The sequence below is a fragment of the Sesamum indicum genome, linkage group LG9, assembly GCF_026168435.1.
Source record: "Sesamum indicum cultivar Baizhima isolate 11 linkage group LG9, ASM2616843v1, whole genome shotgun sequence".
NCBI classification, from domain to species: domain Eukaryota; kingdom Viridiplantae; phylum Streptophyta; class Magnoliopsida; order Lamiales; family Pedaliaceae; genus Sesamum; species Sesamum indicum.
This window is the reverse complement of record NC_142665.1, coordinates 6,603,433-6,619,202: the sequence shown is the minus strand read 5'-3', so window position 1 is coordinate 6,619,202 and position 15,770 is coordinate 6,603,433. Positions and strand designations below refer to the sequence as shown.

Sequence of the window (15,770 nt, the reverse complement as noted above, 5' to 3'; positions counted from 1 at the left end):
ATGCCAAATCCAAGTCTGCGCAAGAATACATTTTTATATATTATTTAATCTAGAAATATAATGTATATTTTTCTATTCATAATATATTTTAAAATATAAAGTATTATTTATTATATGCACGTGGGTACAGTATGCCGCAACGGCTAGTTAATTTAAAAAAAATCCACTACCAACAATAGAGTGTTTCCGTCCAATGCATGAGCTCTAGAAGTCTAGAATCAACAAAAATTGGGTAAATTGCAATCTACTTATCTGTATTCTGAAAAATAGCAAACAACCCCCTTATAAAAAATAAAATAGCAATTTATCCCCTAATTTTTTTTAAAATGTAGTAATTTATCTCCCTATATTTTAAAAAATTACCACCTCAAGTAGTGCGGTAAGCTGCTTCATTTTTTAAAATGCAGGGGATAAATTACTATTTATTTTTTATAGGAGGTAATTTACTCATTTTCAATATCATATACGGACAAATTACTATTCACCCAATAAAATTTAGTCAGACCTATATACAAGTTGGGTTGGGTCCCTAATAGACTTTGATCCATCCTTGATATATGCGCCTTACCCATCGTTGTATATTCTTGATTCACTTGGCTATTATCATTTCAAGTGGTTTCAGTTACTTTTGTATAACTTTCTGGAGTCTTGTTTTTTATTTGATCAAATTTGAATTAATTTATTTATTATATATGATGGCGTATTAAAAAATCTTCTTGAAAGTACTAAATAAAAAGGAATTAACACGCGAAAAGAAATTAGCACTTTGATACTTAAATGAGTAATTGAATTTGGAAAGAAAATTGATAAACCGTAATATAACGATGAATTAAAAAAAATGAGTAGGGAGCTCGATATTCTTGCTTAGGAGTGGCAGATGAGTCGAGCCGGCTCGACTCGAGCTCAGGTTGAGTTTTCACCAGCTCAATATTTTATTTTATTTTTTATATATATTTTTATTTTTGACTTTTTTATATATTTAATTTTATATTTAATATTTGATCAGTTTATAATCAAAATTGACCATATATTATAATTATTAATCAATACCATACATTTTATTTTGGATAATGATAAATTATGGTACTTTTATTTATACATTTAATCTTTATACAAACAATAAATTTAATCAACAACTTAGTAAATTATAATATTTAATTATTATTTAATATGATATATATAAACTTTATGTAATATTTTAATATATATTTGTATTACATTTATATATTTTTTAAATTGACAAGTGATTTACTTATGATTTTTTATTATTTATAAATTTATGTCAAAATTTAGTAATTCCTATTAATTAATCTAAAAATAATAATAATAATAATAATAATAACAACAACAGTAATAATAACAATAATAATAATGATGATGATGGTTGAACAATTCTAATTATTATTTTATTATATATATGAGATTAAAAAATTTAATCAATAATTACGATATTTTAAAATTCGGGCACCCGATTCATACGAAATTTAAATATATACATGACTGTGTCTATTAAATCATATCTGGCAGTATGATTTAAAATTAAATGGTCTGATTCAACGATACACCTTCGTAAATTATTAGTCTTATGTTTCGAGTACGATATCTCGACATCCGTATATCCAATAAGTCTAAAACTTTACCATACATATTTTTTTTGTAAGTTTTATCATATCTAACGGTCTGATCTGAATTTTGATAGCCCGATTAATCTATATTGTTTAATAATATAAGATAATAGTTATATCAATGTTATAGTAACATTTATAAATATATTAATATTGCATATTGTGAAGATATATTAAATTCAACTATATATACGTAAAAACCTCGCACGCATTGCGCAGAGTAGAAGGAGACGAGCGGTGAGAAGCAGCAGAATGAGCGTGGCGATGAAGACTGTTTGCGTGACTGGAGCATCAGGGTACATTGACTCCTGGATTGTCAAATTCATGCACCAGCGTGGTTATACCGCCAAGGCATCCGTTGGGGAACCCAGTCAGTAAAACCCTTCTCAACCCCTTCATTTCTGTTTTTATGTGTTTCTGGTATTTTGATTAGCACAATAGAGGCTTACTTTGATAATTTACTGTTGAATTCGTCTCTGTTTTTTATTTTATTGAATTCGGTTTTGTTTGTGATACAGATTATTTGGTGATATGGGCTTTGTTGCATTCGTTTTAATTTTGTTTTGTAGAGTTATAAGAGATTGTGTCTTGGTAACTACCATGGAGCTTTGAAAAAGATGATGGGGTTTTGTTGGTGTTGTTTTTTGTGTGTACAATTCTTGTTTTGAAATTCGTTATGATAATTTGGAATACTGTGTAGATGATCCAACGATGACACAACACTTACTTTCACTTGATGGAGCCAAGGAGAGGCTTCACTTGCTTAAAGAAAACCTACTGGAAGAAGGGAACTTATTTGTACTCGTGTTTGCTAATCGTCTTTTCTTGTCCTGGCAGTTGAGGTCGTCATGAACGCTAGGATTGCAGCTCGTTTGTTAGCTTCGGAGGGGACGACTGAGAAACTGGTCGCTGCTACTGTTGAGCCTTCAGCGACCCCTTCTCCGATTCGTGGTCGCGAGGTTCCTGATTCTATCCAAATAGATAGTGAAGGGACGTGTGCTGAGGAGGCTCCTGAGACGTACCTCAATCTTGATCAAGACTCTGCTGGGGATAATGTGCGATCTCCTAGCCCCAGTCCCAAGAAACGACCTCGATCAGGGGACCCTTCCCCGCAGCTTAAGAAGCGCAGCGGGAGCTCCAAGTCCTCAAAATCCGCTAAAATTGGGGAAGTGGAACTATCTCTTGGGCAAGGGAAGCTGGCTTTGGAGGCTGCCGATCTTAATTATGAACTGCTGCAGGAAGTGCAAGGCTGGTGGAGGGAGGCTCGCAAGGAGCTGAAATGCGACCATCATAAAACTGAGAAGCTCCAAGGAGAACGCTTCGTTCCCAAATGGAACATCTCAGCGGAGAGCACTGTTTTGCACGGGGAGGCGGGTCAGGCCTCTTGGGAAATTTATAGGAAAACTCAGCTTCCTCTCGATCAGGCATCAATAATAACGACCTCTCATACTCGCATTGAGGAGCATTTAGCCCATACTTTGATGCAGGTAACCCGTTAATAATTTTGGTTTTATTTCTAACCTTCTTTTGAACGCTTTTCGGTGCGATCTCTCAGGCATCGGCCCTTTCCCACAATATGGCTCTGAAATGTACCAGCCACAGGAGGAACCATTTGACTGTAGTTAAAAAGTTAAAGGATCTTCGCCAACAATTTGCTGAGAAAGAATCAGGGGAAAAGGCTCTGGTCGCTGAAAATGAGAGCTTAAAAGGGCAGCTCGCCGAGCTTTCTGCTGAATTGGAGAACGTTAAGGGCAAGGCTTTTTCTGATGGTCGAAGGGAAGGAGTCCTGGCCGGCAGAGAGGAAGGCATGAAAGAGGGCTACAAAGCAGGTCGATTGGATGGTATTGAGGAGGGCAGGTTCGATCGCATTCATATCGAGGAGCACAAAAAGGTGCTCGCTGAAGCTCGATTACAAGCTGCTCGTGATTTTTTGAGGTCTGCGGCTTTTCTAACTGCGGTGGAGATGAAGGCGGCACGCTTTTTTGGCGACGGGTTTAATACATGCAAGGCCCAAGCAAACACTCTGCATGCTTTTGCCGAAAACTTCGATCAAGGGCAGTTGAACCCTGGCTTGGATAAAGACCTTCAGCCGTACACAGACGCTCCAAAATTCCCTGAACCGGGCGAGTTTGATGTTTTGCTGGACGAAGTAGAGGCTATGAAGTACCTGTCATCGTGATTTCCCCTTCCCCTTTTTGTGAACATGCCTCTTCTTTTACGAACTTGTTAAGTATAAGGGTTAATTATCGGCCCTTATCAGATTGCATTTAATTACCTGCATTTCGCGATCTCTTAAGGATGAAATTTGGTAACCTTTTCCAGGTCCCAATGAATTAGCCTTTTTCTGATTGCATTCCACGATCTCTTAAGGATCGGGTTTGTTGACCTTTTTCAGGTTCCAATGAGTTAACGTCTTTATCAGATCGTCTCTGTTTTTGATTTTATGGAATTCGGTTTTGTTTGTGATACAGATTATTTGGTGATATGGGCTTTGTTGCATTCGTTTTCATGTTAATTTTGTTTTGTAGAGTTATAAGAGATTGTGTCTTGGTAACTGCCATGGAGCCTTGGAAAAGATGGGGTTTTGTTGGTGTTGTTTTTTGTGTGTACAATTCTTGTTTTGAAATTCGTTATGATAATTTGGAATACTGTGTAGATGATCCAAAGAAGACACAGCACTTACTTTCACTTGATGGAGCCAAGGAGAGGCTTCACTTGCTTAAAGCAAACCTACTGGAAGAAGGGTCCTTTGATTCTGTAGTTGAGGGATGTGTCGGCGTTTTTCACACTGCATCCCCTTTCTACCATGCTGTCACCAATCCACAGGTCCCTGCCCCCTTATCCTTTTTCTTTTGTAAATTGTTGCTGTCGCACTATCTCAGGAGACTGGAAACTTGTTGATGGAAAAAGGCAATCATGCCAGAGCTGGCATTTATTTGAGAGGCCTCAACTTTTACTATACTATTTTGCTGTCTGGCTTAGTTTAGTATTATGAATTATGCTATTAGACTGAAGGTAGTGTGGTCATTCTATTTCTCTATAGAACTCATTTATTAATCTGCTTATTCACCTCTTGTAGTCAGTTTAACTGAATATAAGACATTTCTTTAAGTTCTTGGTTCATCCAGCTAAGTTTATCACTTGTAGCAGCATTTTTTGCTGAAGTCAGTTTTCAATTTCCCCAGGCAGAATTGATTTCTCAATTAAAGGGGACTATCAATGTCCTTGCCTCATGGGCAAAAACGCCATCCATTAAAAGGGTAGTGCTGACATCTTCTTTAGCTGCTGTTGTACACAATGGTAAACGTCGGACACCTGAAGTGGTGGTGGATGAGAGTTGGTGGTCCAGTCCAGAGCTTTGCAAAGAAATGCAGGTCAGAGTTCTATTCCTCTTCTATTTTTGGGAAATGCTAATCCTATAACTAGGTGCAGAGGATGTTGTATGGTTACTTCTTTAGGTCAATTTCCACAAAATCTAGTAGTTTTCTCAGTTTAAACTATTAAATATGGTAAATATTCATTAATTTCAACATTGACAAGGAATATTAGAGCAGTAATCAAATTTGTTGCAACAAGGGTTTGTTGTCACTAATTTGGTGATTAACTACTGATTCCATGATTCTTGACATTCTTATTTTTCTTCTTTGTTCTCACATATTTCCCATGATAAATGTCACTTTGGTTCTGCTTGTTTATGTCGTACTGCTTTCACCAGCAATAGCATTTGCTTTCAAAGACATTGGCTGAGGATGCTGCCTGGGAGTTTGTGAAAGAGAAAGGAATAGACATGGTTACCATAAACCCTGGGATGGTAATTGGTCCATTGTTGCAGCCAACACTCAACACAAGTTGCGCTGCTATTCTGAACTTGATAAATGGTAAGTTCCAGCAGGTCCTTAGATTTTAGTCCCTCGTCATATCTATAATTGATTCACCTGCTAATATCTACATAATTTCTTTGCTTTGGTATACAAATTTTGGGAATTTTTCATCCATTTCCTGTAATGTGTTCCTTTCCTTTCGATCCCTGTTTGTTCTTCTCTTTTTGTTTTTTGTGGGAAAACAAAAATTGCTCAATAGACAAATTTAGAGATTTTAGTAAGTCAAAACTACTGGTAATATGCAGATAAGTAAATTAATGGTGATATGCAGATCAAATGAGAAATTCTACTTTATCTTTTCCTAGCCGAAAGCAATGGTGGATCAGATCAAATGCGTTTGCCTCTTTACATAATTTTTGGTTTTTGCATTGGGATATTAAGAACTTTACATTGGAATTCTCTACTCTTCGTCTCGGAACAAGCAGGTGGAGAAACACATCCAAATTCTACCTTTGGATGGATAAACGTCAAAGATGTGGCAAATGCACATATATTGGCATTTGAGAATCCTTCGGCCAAAGGAAGATACTGTTTGGTGGAGAAGGTTGCACACTTCTCAGAGGTCGTGAAAATCCTGCGTGAACTGTACCCTTCTCTCAAACTTCCTGAAAAGTAAGTCCTTGTTGTGATTGACTTTTAATATCATATATTATGTGAAACTTTGATCAATGAGTATCCCATTCCTTATATTTATTTTGAGTAGTATTTCTTCTTTTGATTAGCATTTTGGTACTCTCGTTCTTGCATCCTATAACTTCTTTATTAACAGACAGCTGTTGTTATGTTGCTTGAGTATGTGAAGCTATGTCACATCTGAGTGTGTACGAATCAAGTAAGCTGCTTCGTTATCAACCAAAAGCTTTGTGTGGGGAAATTAGTTAGAGTTGCAAAATTGATACCGACGATCTTTATTCTGGTTCCAACCATTAATTGCATAATTTTCATATATCTTCCCTTCTAATTTTCAAATGATGGCTCGGTATTGTACCTCCTTCCAGCATACTTGCATGACAAAACAATCGAGTCCTTTGTCGTAATAAATCTCACTCGCTCACAATATTGATTATTTATTTATTTTTTGGGGATTTCCTTGTACAGGTGTGGGGATGACAAGCCGTTTGTTCCCACCTACCAGGTGTCGAAAGAAAAAGCAAAAGCCCTAGGCGTTGTGTTCACTTCTCTTGAAGAAGGAATCAAGGAAACTGTTGAAAGCTTGAAAGAGAAGAACTTTTTTAAGCAACCATCAGCTATTTGAGGGCCTATCTCTCTTAAAGTCCGTATGTTGCACCATATAAACATCCTATGTTCGATCACTTGGAACCCTAAAAAGTTCCACACATTCTCTAGTGGAACATGAATAATAAACTTGTGTCCTGTCCTTCAATGGTAATTGATTGCAATATTTCTGTTTACACACACACACACACTGATAGAAAGTTGTACTTAATCTATTACATTGGTTCTGCACCTGGGAAGCCTATTCAATTATTTGTCATACTTCTGTACCAAATTATAATAGTACTGACAAATTATAACAGTGTAGTAAGGCAAATAATCTAAGTTGGGACAGGCTTGGCACAAATCAAAGTTCAGCAGCATTATAACAATTAAAAAAATCTTCTTGAAAGTACTAAATAAAAAGGAATTAACACGTAAACAGAAATTAGCACTTTGATACTTAAATGAGTAATTGAATTTGGAAAGAAAATTGATAAATTGTAATATAACGATGAATTAAAGAAAATGAGTAGGGAGCTCGATATTCTTGCTGTTTGCGAGAAAGAAAGAGTTTCGAGTGTAAGTGGCTAAAATTACTTACCATTTTGACTGCACTGTAACCTCTATATATAGGAGGTCTTAGAGTAGAATCTGAGAGTTGATTATTACAATTTGCAAGTCGTTGGAAAGCTGCAGATGTTAGCTAATTAACAAGAGTTTAGATTTCTTTGGACATAGATATGTCTGTTTGAGCGTGTCTTGCCCGATCAACTCGAAAATTTGTAAAGTTGTTCATTAGTTGCTTGATAGAGTTAATTTTGTGGGTATAAGGGGAGTTGACTGGAGATTTTTTAGTATCACATAGACTGAGACATGTGGAGTTTGTTTGACGTTGCCTCCCTACTACCTGCTAAGTCATCTTATTGAATCAGATTTATTTATGACCCGTGTTATGTCAGTAATACAAAAGTATGTGTTCGGTATCTTAATTATGTGCTAGAAGGATTAGCACTGCTAGACTGACTTATTAGGACTCACTCCTTTGGCTTTGAATTTAAAATTAAAAAAAAAAATACTTAGAAAATGTATCTATGTGAATATACAAACTTAAAAATATATTAAAATATATAATTAAATATAATTCAACCAAAATTCATTAAGATCCGTTCTGGATTTATTTCACCTGGAAAGATCAAACTTGTACATGCAACCTTGCCAAGAGCTGTTAAGCTTTGATTTGATTATTAATTTAATCAAGTTCATATGCATTTTAATTAAAACAAACATGATTCTAATTTAAGTAATTTGATATTTTTAAATATATTTTAATTATTTTTATACTAATCGAATCAAGTGTGAAAACTTATTAAACAAAAAAGGAATTGTTTAAGTTTTTGCTAAGTCTAGAAATCGAATCAAATGAATTTTATTGATCAGTTTTAATCGAGTATCAAATAATTAGATTTATTTTTAGGTCCTAATTTTTGTACTTTTCAACCACTGTGGAATACAATTCAACCATTTTTCAACCACTGTTGAATACAATTCAATCACTTTTCAACCTCCACTGATAAAAGTAAAACCTCACACGCATTGCGCAGAGTAGAAGGAGACGAGCGGTGAGAAGCAGCAGAATGAGCGTGGCGATGAAGACTTGTGAAGAAACAAGATTGCAGATTGAAGCAAGAACAAGTGCAGAAACGAGATAAAGAAGAAAGAGAAAAATCGCATTTATGCAATGCGTTCATACTTCTGTAATATGTATAAAAACGTTTTCTTCAAGTGTTGTTCTTTCTTATCACTAAAAGGCGCAGTCACGCCTTTGTAAATGGAGTACGTTTCTTGCAAACGGCTAGAAGAAGTCGTGGTAGTCAATTAGTTATAGCCTTGGCCCTCAATAAAATACACGACTTCTTCTTCTTCCGAGTAGAATGAAACAGAACAGCAATTTTCAATTATCAGCTTGAGCATACTTCTTGATTCTTGTTGTATACAACTCATCAATGAAATCTTTTCTACTTTCCACCATTGTTTCCGCTCAAATCTTTACAAGACTGTTCGCGTGACTGGAGCATCAGGGAACATTGCCTCCTGGATTGTCAAATTCTTGCTCCAGCGTGGTTATATCGTCAAGGCATCCGTTCGGGACCCCAGTCAGTAAAACCCTTCTCAACCCCTTCATTTCTGTTTTTATGTGTTTCTGGTATTTTGATTAGCACAATAGAGGCTTACTTTGATAATTTACTGTTGAATTCGTCTCTGTTTTTGATTTTATTGAATTCGGTTTTGTTTGTGATACAGATTATTTGGTGATATGGGCTTTGTTGCATTCGTTTTAATTTTGTTTTGTAGAGTTATAAGAGATTGTGTCTTGGTAACTGCCATGGAGCTTTGAAAAAGATGATGGGGTTTTGTTGGTGTTGTTTTTTGTGTGTACAATTCTTGTTTTCAAATTCGTTATGATAATTTGGAATACTGTGTAGATGATCCAACGATGACACAACACTTACTTTCACTTGATGGAGCCAAGGAGAGGCTTCACTTGCTTAAAGAAAACCTACTGGAAGAAGGGTACTTATTTGTACTCGTGTTTGCTAATCGTCTTTTCTTGTCCTGGCAGTTGAGGTCGTCATGAACGCTAGGATTGCAGCTCGTTTGTTAGCTTCGGAGGGGACGACTGAGAAACTGGTCGCTGCTACTGTTGAGCCTTCAGCGACCCCTTCTCTGATTCGTGGTCGCGAGGTTCCTGATAGTGAAGGGACGTGTGCTGAGGAGGCTCCTGAGACGTACCTCAATCTTGATCAAGACTCTGCTGGGGATAATGTGCGATCTCCTAGCCCCAGTCCCAAGAAACGACCTCGATCAGGGGACCCTTCCCCGCAGCTTAAGAAGCGCAGCGGGAGCTCCAAGTCCTCAAAATCCGCTAAAATTGGGGAAGTGGAACCATCTCTTGGGCAAGGGAAGCTGGCTTTGGAGGCTGCCGATCTTAATTATGAACTGCTGCAGGAAGTGCAAGGCTGGTGGAGGGAGGCTCGCAAGGAGCTGAAATGCGACCATCATAAAACTGAGAAGCTCCAAGGAGAACGCTTCGTTCCCAAATGGAACATCTCAGCGGAGAGCACTGTTTTGTACGGGGAGGCGGGTCAGGCCTCTTGGGAAATTTATAGCAACACTCAGCTTCCTCGCGATCAGGCATCAATACTGGCGGCCTCTCATACTTGCGTTGAGGAGCATTTAGCCCATACTTTGATGCAGGTAACCCGTTAATAATTTTGGTTTTATTTCTAACCTTCTTTTAAACGCTTTTCTGCGATCTCTCAGGCATCGGCCCTTTCCCACAATATGGCTCTGAAATGTACCAGCCATAGGAGGGACCATTTGACTGCAGTTAAAAAGTTAGAGGATCTTCGCCGACAATTTGCTGAGAAAGAATCAAGGAAAAAGGCTCTGGTCGCTGAAAATGAGAGCTTAAAAGGGCAGCTCGCCGAGCTTTCTGCTGAATTGGAGAACGTTAAGGGCAAGGCTTTTTCTGATGGTCGAAGGGAAGGAGTCATGGCCGGCAGAGAGGAAGGGATGGAAGAGGGCTACGAAACAGGTCGATTGGATGGTATTTGGGAAGGCAGGTTCGATCGCATTCATATCGAGGAGCACAAAAAGGTGCTCGCTGAAGCTCGATTCCAAGCTGCTCGTGATTTTTTGAGGTCTGCGGCTTTTCTAACTGCGGTGGAGATGAAGGCGGCACGCTTTTTTATCGACGGGTTTAATACATGCAAGGCCCAAGCAAACACTTTGCATGCTTTTGCCAAAAACTTCGATCAAGGGCAGTTGAACCCTGGCTTGGATAAAGACCTTCAGCCGTACACAGCCGTACACAGCCATACACAAACACTCTGCGAGTTTGATGTTTTGCTGGACGAAGTAGAGGCTATGAAGTACCTGTCATCGTGATTTCCCATTCCCCTTTTTGTGAACTTACCTCTTCTTTTGCGAACTTGTTAAGTATAGGGGTTAGCTTTTAGAGGTTTATACTCTTGGCATTTGTATTAGGTTGCAACTTGTCCAAAATTAGATTTTTGCAATGCATCGCCATATTTGACAGTTGTAACTACTGTGCCTTCTGGATATTGAGAATTTGTATAGCATCAAATTAGAAGCCCTTACATGGATACTCAAACGAACATTTCACCTTAAAACTGCTCGTGGGATTCTTAGATCATCCTCGGATTCCGTTGACCCAACTGCTTTTGACAGCGTAATTAGCGGCCCTTATCAGATTGCATTTAATTACCTGCATTTCGCGATCTCTTAACCATGCAATTTGGTAACCTTTTTCAGGTCCCAATGAATTAGCCTTTTTCAGATCGCATTCCGCGATCTCTTAAGGATCGGGTTTGTTGACCTTTTTCAGGTTCCAATGAGTTAGCGTCTTTATGAGATCGTCTCTGTTTTTGATTTTATGGAATTCGGTTTAGTTTGTGATACAGATTATTTGGTGATATGGGCTTTGTTGCATTCGTTTTAATTTTGTTTTGTAGAGTTATAAGAGATTGTGTCTTGGTAACTGCCATGGAGCTTTGAAAAAGATGATGGGGTTTTGTTGGTGTTGTTTTTTGTGTGTACAATTCTTGTTTTGAAATTCGTTATGATAATTTGGAATACTGTGTAGATGATCCAAAGAAGACACAGCACTTACTTTCACTGGATGGAGCCAAGTAGAGGCTTCACTTGCTTAAAGCAAACCTACTGGAAGAAGGGTCCTTTGATTCTGTAGTTGAGGGATGTGTTGGCGTTTTTCACACTGCATCCCCTTTCTACCATGCAGTCACTAACCCACAGGTCCCTACCCCCCTATCCTTTTTCTTTTGTAAATTGTTGCCGTCACACTATCTCAGGAGACTGGAAACTTGTTGATGGAAAAGGGCAATCATGCCAGAGCCGGCATTTATTTCAGTGGCCTCAACTTTTACTATACTATTTTGCTGTCTGGCTTAGTTTAGTATTATGAATTATGCTATTAGACTGAAGGTAGTGTGGTCATTCTATTTCTCTATAGAACTCATTTATTAAGCTGCTTATTAGATTGACACCTCTTGTAGTCAGTTTAACTGAATATAAGACATTTCTTTAAGTTCTTGGTTCATCCAGCTAAGTTTATCACTTGTAGCAGCATTTTTTGCTGAAGTCAATTTTCACTTTCCCCAGGCAGAATTGATTTCTCAATTAAAGGGGACTATCAATGTCCTTGCCTCATGTGCAAAAACGCCATCCATTAAAAGGGTAGTGCTGACATCTTCTTTAGCTGCTGTTGTACACAATGGTAAACGTCGGACACCTGAAGTGGTGGTGGATGAGAGTTGGTGGTCCAATCCAGAGCTTTGCAAAGAAATGCAGGTCAGAGTTCTATTCCTCTTCTATTTTTGGGAAATGCTAATCCTATAACTAGGTGCAGAGGATGTCGTATGGTTACTTCTTTAGGTCAATTTCCACAAAATCTAGTAGTTTTCTCAGTTTAAATTATTAAATATGGTAAATATTCATTTATTTCAACATTGACAAGAAATATTAGAGCAGTAATCAAATTTGTTGCAACAAGGGTTTGTTGTCACTAATTTGGTGATTGACTACTGATTCCATGATTCTTGACATTCTTATTTTTCTTCTTTGTTCTCACATATTTCCCATGATAAATGTCACTTTGGTTCTGCTTGTTTATGTCGTACTGCTTCCACCAGCAATGGCATTTGCTTTCAAAGACATTGGCTGAGGATATGCTGCCTGGGAGTTTGTAAAAGAGAAAGGAATAGACATGGTTACCATAAACCCTGGGATGGTAATTGGTCCATTGTTGCAGCCAACACTCAACACAAGTGCGCTGCTATTCTGAACTTGATAAATGGTAAGTTCCAGCAGGTCCTTAGATTTTAGTCCCTCATCATATCTATAATTGATTCACCTGCTAATATCTTTTAAACTACATAATTTCTTTGCTTTGGTATATAAATTTTGGGATTTTTTTCATCCATTTCCTGTAATGTGTTCCTTTCCTTTCGATCCCTGTTTGTTCTTCTTTTTGTTTTTTGTTGGAAAACAAAAATTGCTCAATAGAAAAATTTAGAGATTTTAGTAAGTCAAAACTACTGGTAATATGCAGATAAGTAAATTAATGGTGATATGCAGATCAAATGAGAAATTCTACTTTATCTTTTCCTAGCCGAAAGCAATGGTGGATCAGATCAAATGCTTTTGCCTCTTTACATAATTTTTGGTTTTTGCATTGGGATATTAAGAACTTTACATTGGAATTCTCTACTCTTCGTCTCGGAACAAGCAGGTGGAGAAACACATCCAAATTCTACCTTTGGATGGATAAACGTCAAAGATGTGGCAAATGCACATATATTGGCATTTGAGAATCCTTCGGCCAAAGGAAGATACTGTTTGGTGGAGAAGGTTGCACACTTCTCAGAGGTCGTGAAAATCCTGCGTGAACTGTACCCTTCTCTCAAACTTCCTGAAAAGTAAGTCCTTGTTGTGATTGACTTTTAATATCATATATTATGTGAAACTTTGATCAATGAGTATCCCATTCCTTATATTTATTTTGAGTAGTATTTCTTCTTTTGATTAGCATTTTGGTACTCTCGTTCTTGCATCCTATAACTTCTTTGATTAACAGATAGCTGTTGTTATGTTGCTTGAGTATGTGAAGCTATGTCACATCTGAGTGTGTACGAATCAAGTAAGCTGCTGTGCTATCAACCAAACGCTTTGTGTGGGGAAATTAGTTAGAGTTGCAAAATTGATACCTACGATCTTTATTCTGGTTGCATCCATTAATTGCATAATTTTCATATATCTTCCCTTCTAATTTTCAAATGATGGCTCGGAATTGTACCTCCTTCTAGCATACTTGCATGACAAAACAATCGAGTCCTTTGTCGTAATAAATCTCACTCGCTCACGATATTGATTATTTATTTATTTTTCGGGGATTTCCTTGTACAGGTGTGGGGATGACAAGCCGTTTGTTCCCACCTACCAGGTGTCGAAAGAAAAGGCAAAAGCCCTAGGTGTTGTGTTCACTTCTCTTGAAGAAGGAATCAAGGAAACTGTTGAAAGCTTGAAAGAGAAGAACTTTTTTAGATAACCATCAGCTATTTGAGGGCCTATCTCTCTTACAGTCGGTATGTTGCACAATATAAACATCCTATGTTTGATCACTTGGAACCCTAAAAAGTTCCACACATTCTATAGTGGAACATGAATAATAAACTTGTGTCCTGTCCTTCAATGGTAATTGATAAGTAATATTTCTGTTCACACACACACACTGATAGAAAGTTGCACTTAATCTATTACATTGGTTCTGCACCTGGAAGCCTATTCAATAATCTATCACAATTGCCTTTTCTGGGCTACCACTGCAAAGAGAGAACAAGAATTCAGCAATCGATGCCTTTGGCTACCTTCCTCTTCCATCAACTATGACAATTGGAGTTACCTTTTCCCACTTTCTCAAATTAAAGGGAAAAACCATGTTGTCCTCTCAACGACAACGAATTTCCAATATCTCGCAATGGTGATCGTTCGCTCTTTGCGTCGCCTCTCTCACTATCATGTCGCTTGTCCCTTAACCGAAGAAGAAGCATTCTCTTCTCCTTTGCAAGCTGCTTAGCTAAAGAAATAGGCGCCAACTCTTTCATCGGTGTTGTGACCCTGTTTTCTTCCATATTCAGCTCATCCTTGGCATTCTCAAATTCATCACAACATTGGTTTTCCTTCAAGTGACATTTTAATACATGACTTTTCATTACAAGTTGTTTTCTTGGAGGATACGAAATCGTCTTTAACTCCCTGTTTGTCTCAAGTTCTACTTCTGCTTCAGATTTCTTAAGCTCCTCCTGAAGCAAAGATTGTTGAAATTTTTATTAAAGGATTTCTTGAAATTCAAAGATTTGAATGAGGGAGAGAGAGAAGTTTTGATTTACTGCAGTATATTTGGATTGTACATTCATTTCAAATTCAAATGGTTTTCTTTAATCAAATTAAATTTCCATGGTTACTGTTTCAAGTTTTAATTTTTGGATTGATTACCATTCTTCAATTTTCAGCCGTTAGTGGATGTAGTGCTTAAAGTTTCAATTTGGATATTGAAGGCCTTAATGGCCGGTATCAATTTCTGCATTAAATTGGGAAGAATTGCTCTCTATATAAAGCTGAAATTCTTACATTTGATTTCACAACATTCTCACTTCTCCCTAAACACTCTCTCGATTGGCCTTTTTCACTTAGCATTCGTATTTCTTTCAAATTTTTGTATTTGAGTCTCTTATTTTAATAAGTTTCTGAGTGTTTGATCGAGGTGTTCTTCGGTATAGTGCTAAAACCGAAAGAACTGTAACCGTCTTATCCTAGGAGAAATTACGTTGAACCCGATGCACTGCTGATACAGGGCATATATTTTCTTCAAGGCAAGCAGCAATTATGCGATTCAGTTAAAATTAACGACTTCAAAATTTGACTGAGAATTGTTACGATACAATGCTCGTTGTAAGTTTTCGATTTAAATTTCTTGTTATAAATAGCGTTTCTAATTGTGTTATGTTATTTGTTCCAACGTGGCTTTAGTTGCTTTTGATTTCTAAATTCGATTGTACTATTTCAAAACGTCGTTTCGATTACTTGAAATCAAATATTTTCCCAACAATCTTGAAGAAAATATACAGGTTTTGAAACGCTATTTTCAAATTCTTTATTTGAAACGTTACTTTTTAGTTTCCTAAAATACTAAAGATGGCCGAGCCGATTTCTGTTACAATTCCGATCACACACAAGGTCGACTTGACCGGTTTACCGGACAAGTTTTTGGGCCAATTTTTCAAACACTGGCAACAACGAATGAAAATTTAGTTGACGATGAAAGGATTTTTGTCAGTGATTCAGGTGATCACACCTGAACCTACTGATACCGATCCCAAAACTGCTGAGATAGCGCAGTGGACAAAATGGAATCAAATAGGCAGAGGAGCGATTTTGTCAGCCCTGT

General features: G+C 37.3%; 3 protein-coding genes and 1 pseudogene across 6 annotated transcripts; all 4 read left to right on the top strand.

Annotated features, from left to right (window-relative positions):
• The first annotated feature begins 1,817 nt into the window (after window positions 1-1,817).
• Window positions 1,818-3,978, top strand: LOC105170812 (uncharacterized). Its single transcript, XM_088885399.1, has 3 exons — window positions 1,818-1,995; window positions 2,463-3,112; window positions 3,181-3,978. Exons 1-3 carry the CDS (start codon window positions 1,878-1,880, stop codon window positions 3,802-3,804), a joined length of 1,392 nt encoding a protein of 463 aa, XP_088741525.1. The 5' UTR covers window positions 1,818-1,877; the 3' UTR covers window positions 3,805-3,978.
• Window positions 3,979-4,109: 131 nt separating this feature from the next.
• LOC148786842 (phenylacetaldehyde reductase-like) lies at window positions 4,110-7,001 on the top strand (annotated as a pseudogene). Its single transcript, XR_016067509.1, has 5 exons — window positions 4,110-4,451; window positions 4,811-4,999; window positions 5,341-5,503; window positions 5,932-6,118; window positions 6,605-7,001. The product of XR_016067509.1 is annotated as a phenylacetaldehyde reductase-like (transcript).
• Window positions 7,002-8,311: 1,310 nt separating this feature from the next.
• LOC148786840 (uncharacterized) lies at window positions 8,312-14,021 on the top strand. 3 transcript variants are annotated; one of them, XM_088884366.1, is made up of 8 exons: window positions 8,312-8,881; window positions 9,345-9,979; window positions 10,046-11,132; window positions 11,391-11,560; window positions 11,927-12,115; window positions 12,457-12,620; window positions 13,056-13,242; window positions 13,730-14,021. In XM_088884366.1, the coding sequence occupies exons 2-3, from the start codon at window positions 9,356-9,358 to the stop codon at window positions 10,670-10,672; spliced, it is 1,251 nt and encodes a 416-aa protein (XP_088740492.1). In that variant the 5' UTR covers window positions 8,312-8,881; window positions 9,345-9,355; the 3' UTR covers window positions 10,673-11,132; window positions 11,391-11,560; window positions 11,927-12,115; window positions 12,457-12,620; window positions 13,056-13,242; window positions 13,730-14,021. The 3 variants fall into 3 exon arrangements, with proteins under 3 accessions (XP_088740492.1, XP_088740491.1, XP_088740490.1); XM_088884365.1 differs by having other exon boundaries at window positions 8,313-8,877; window positions 10,046-10,668; XM_088884364.1 differs by having other exon boundaries at window positions 8,314-8,877.
• On the top strand, window positions 12,039-13,871 carry LOC148786841 (cinnamoyl-CoA reductase CAD2-like). Its single transcript, XM_088884653.1, has 4 exons — window positions 12,039-12,115; window positions 12,457-12,620; window positions 13,056-13,242; window positions 13,730-13,871. Exons 1-4 carry the CDS (start codon window positions 12,039-12,041, stop codon window positions 13,869-13,871), a joined length of 570 nt encoding a protein of 189 aa, XP_088740779.1.
• Window positions 14,022-15,770: the final 1,749 nt, after the last annotated feature.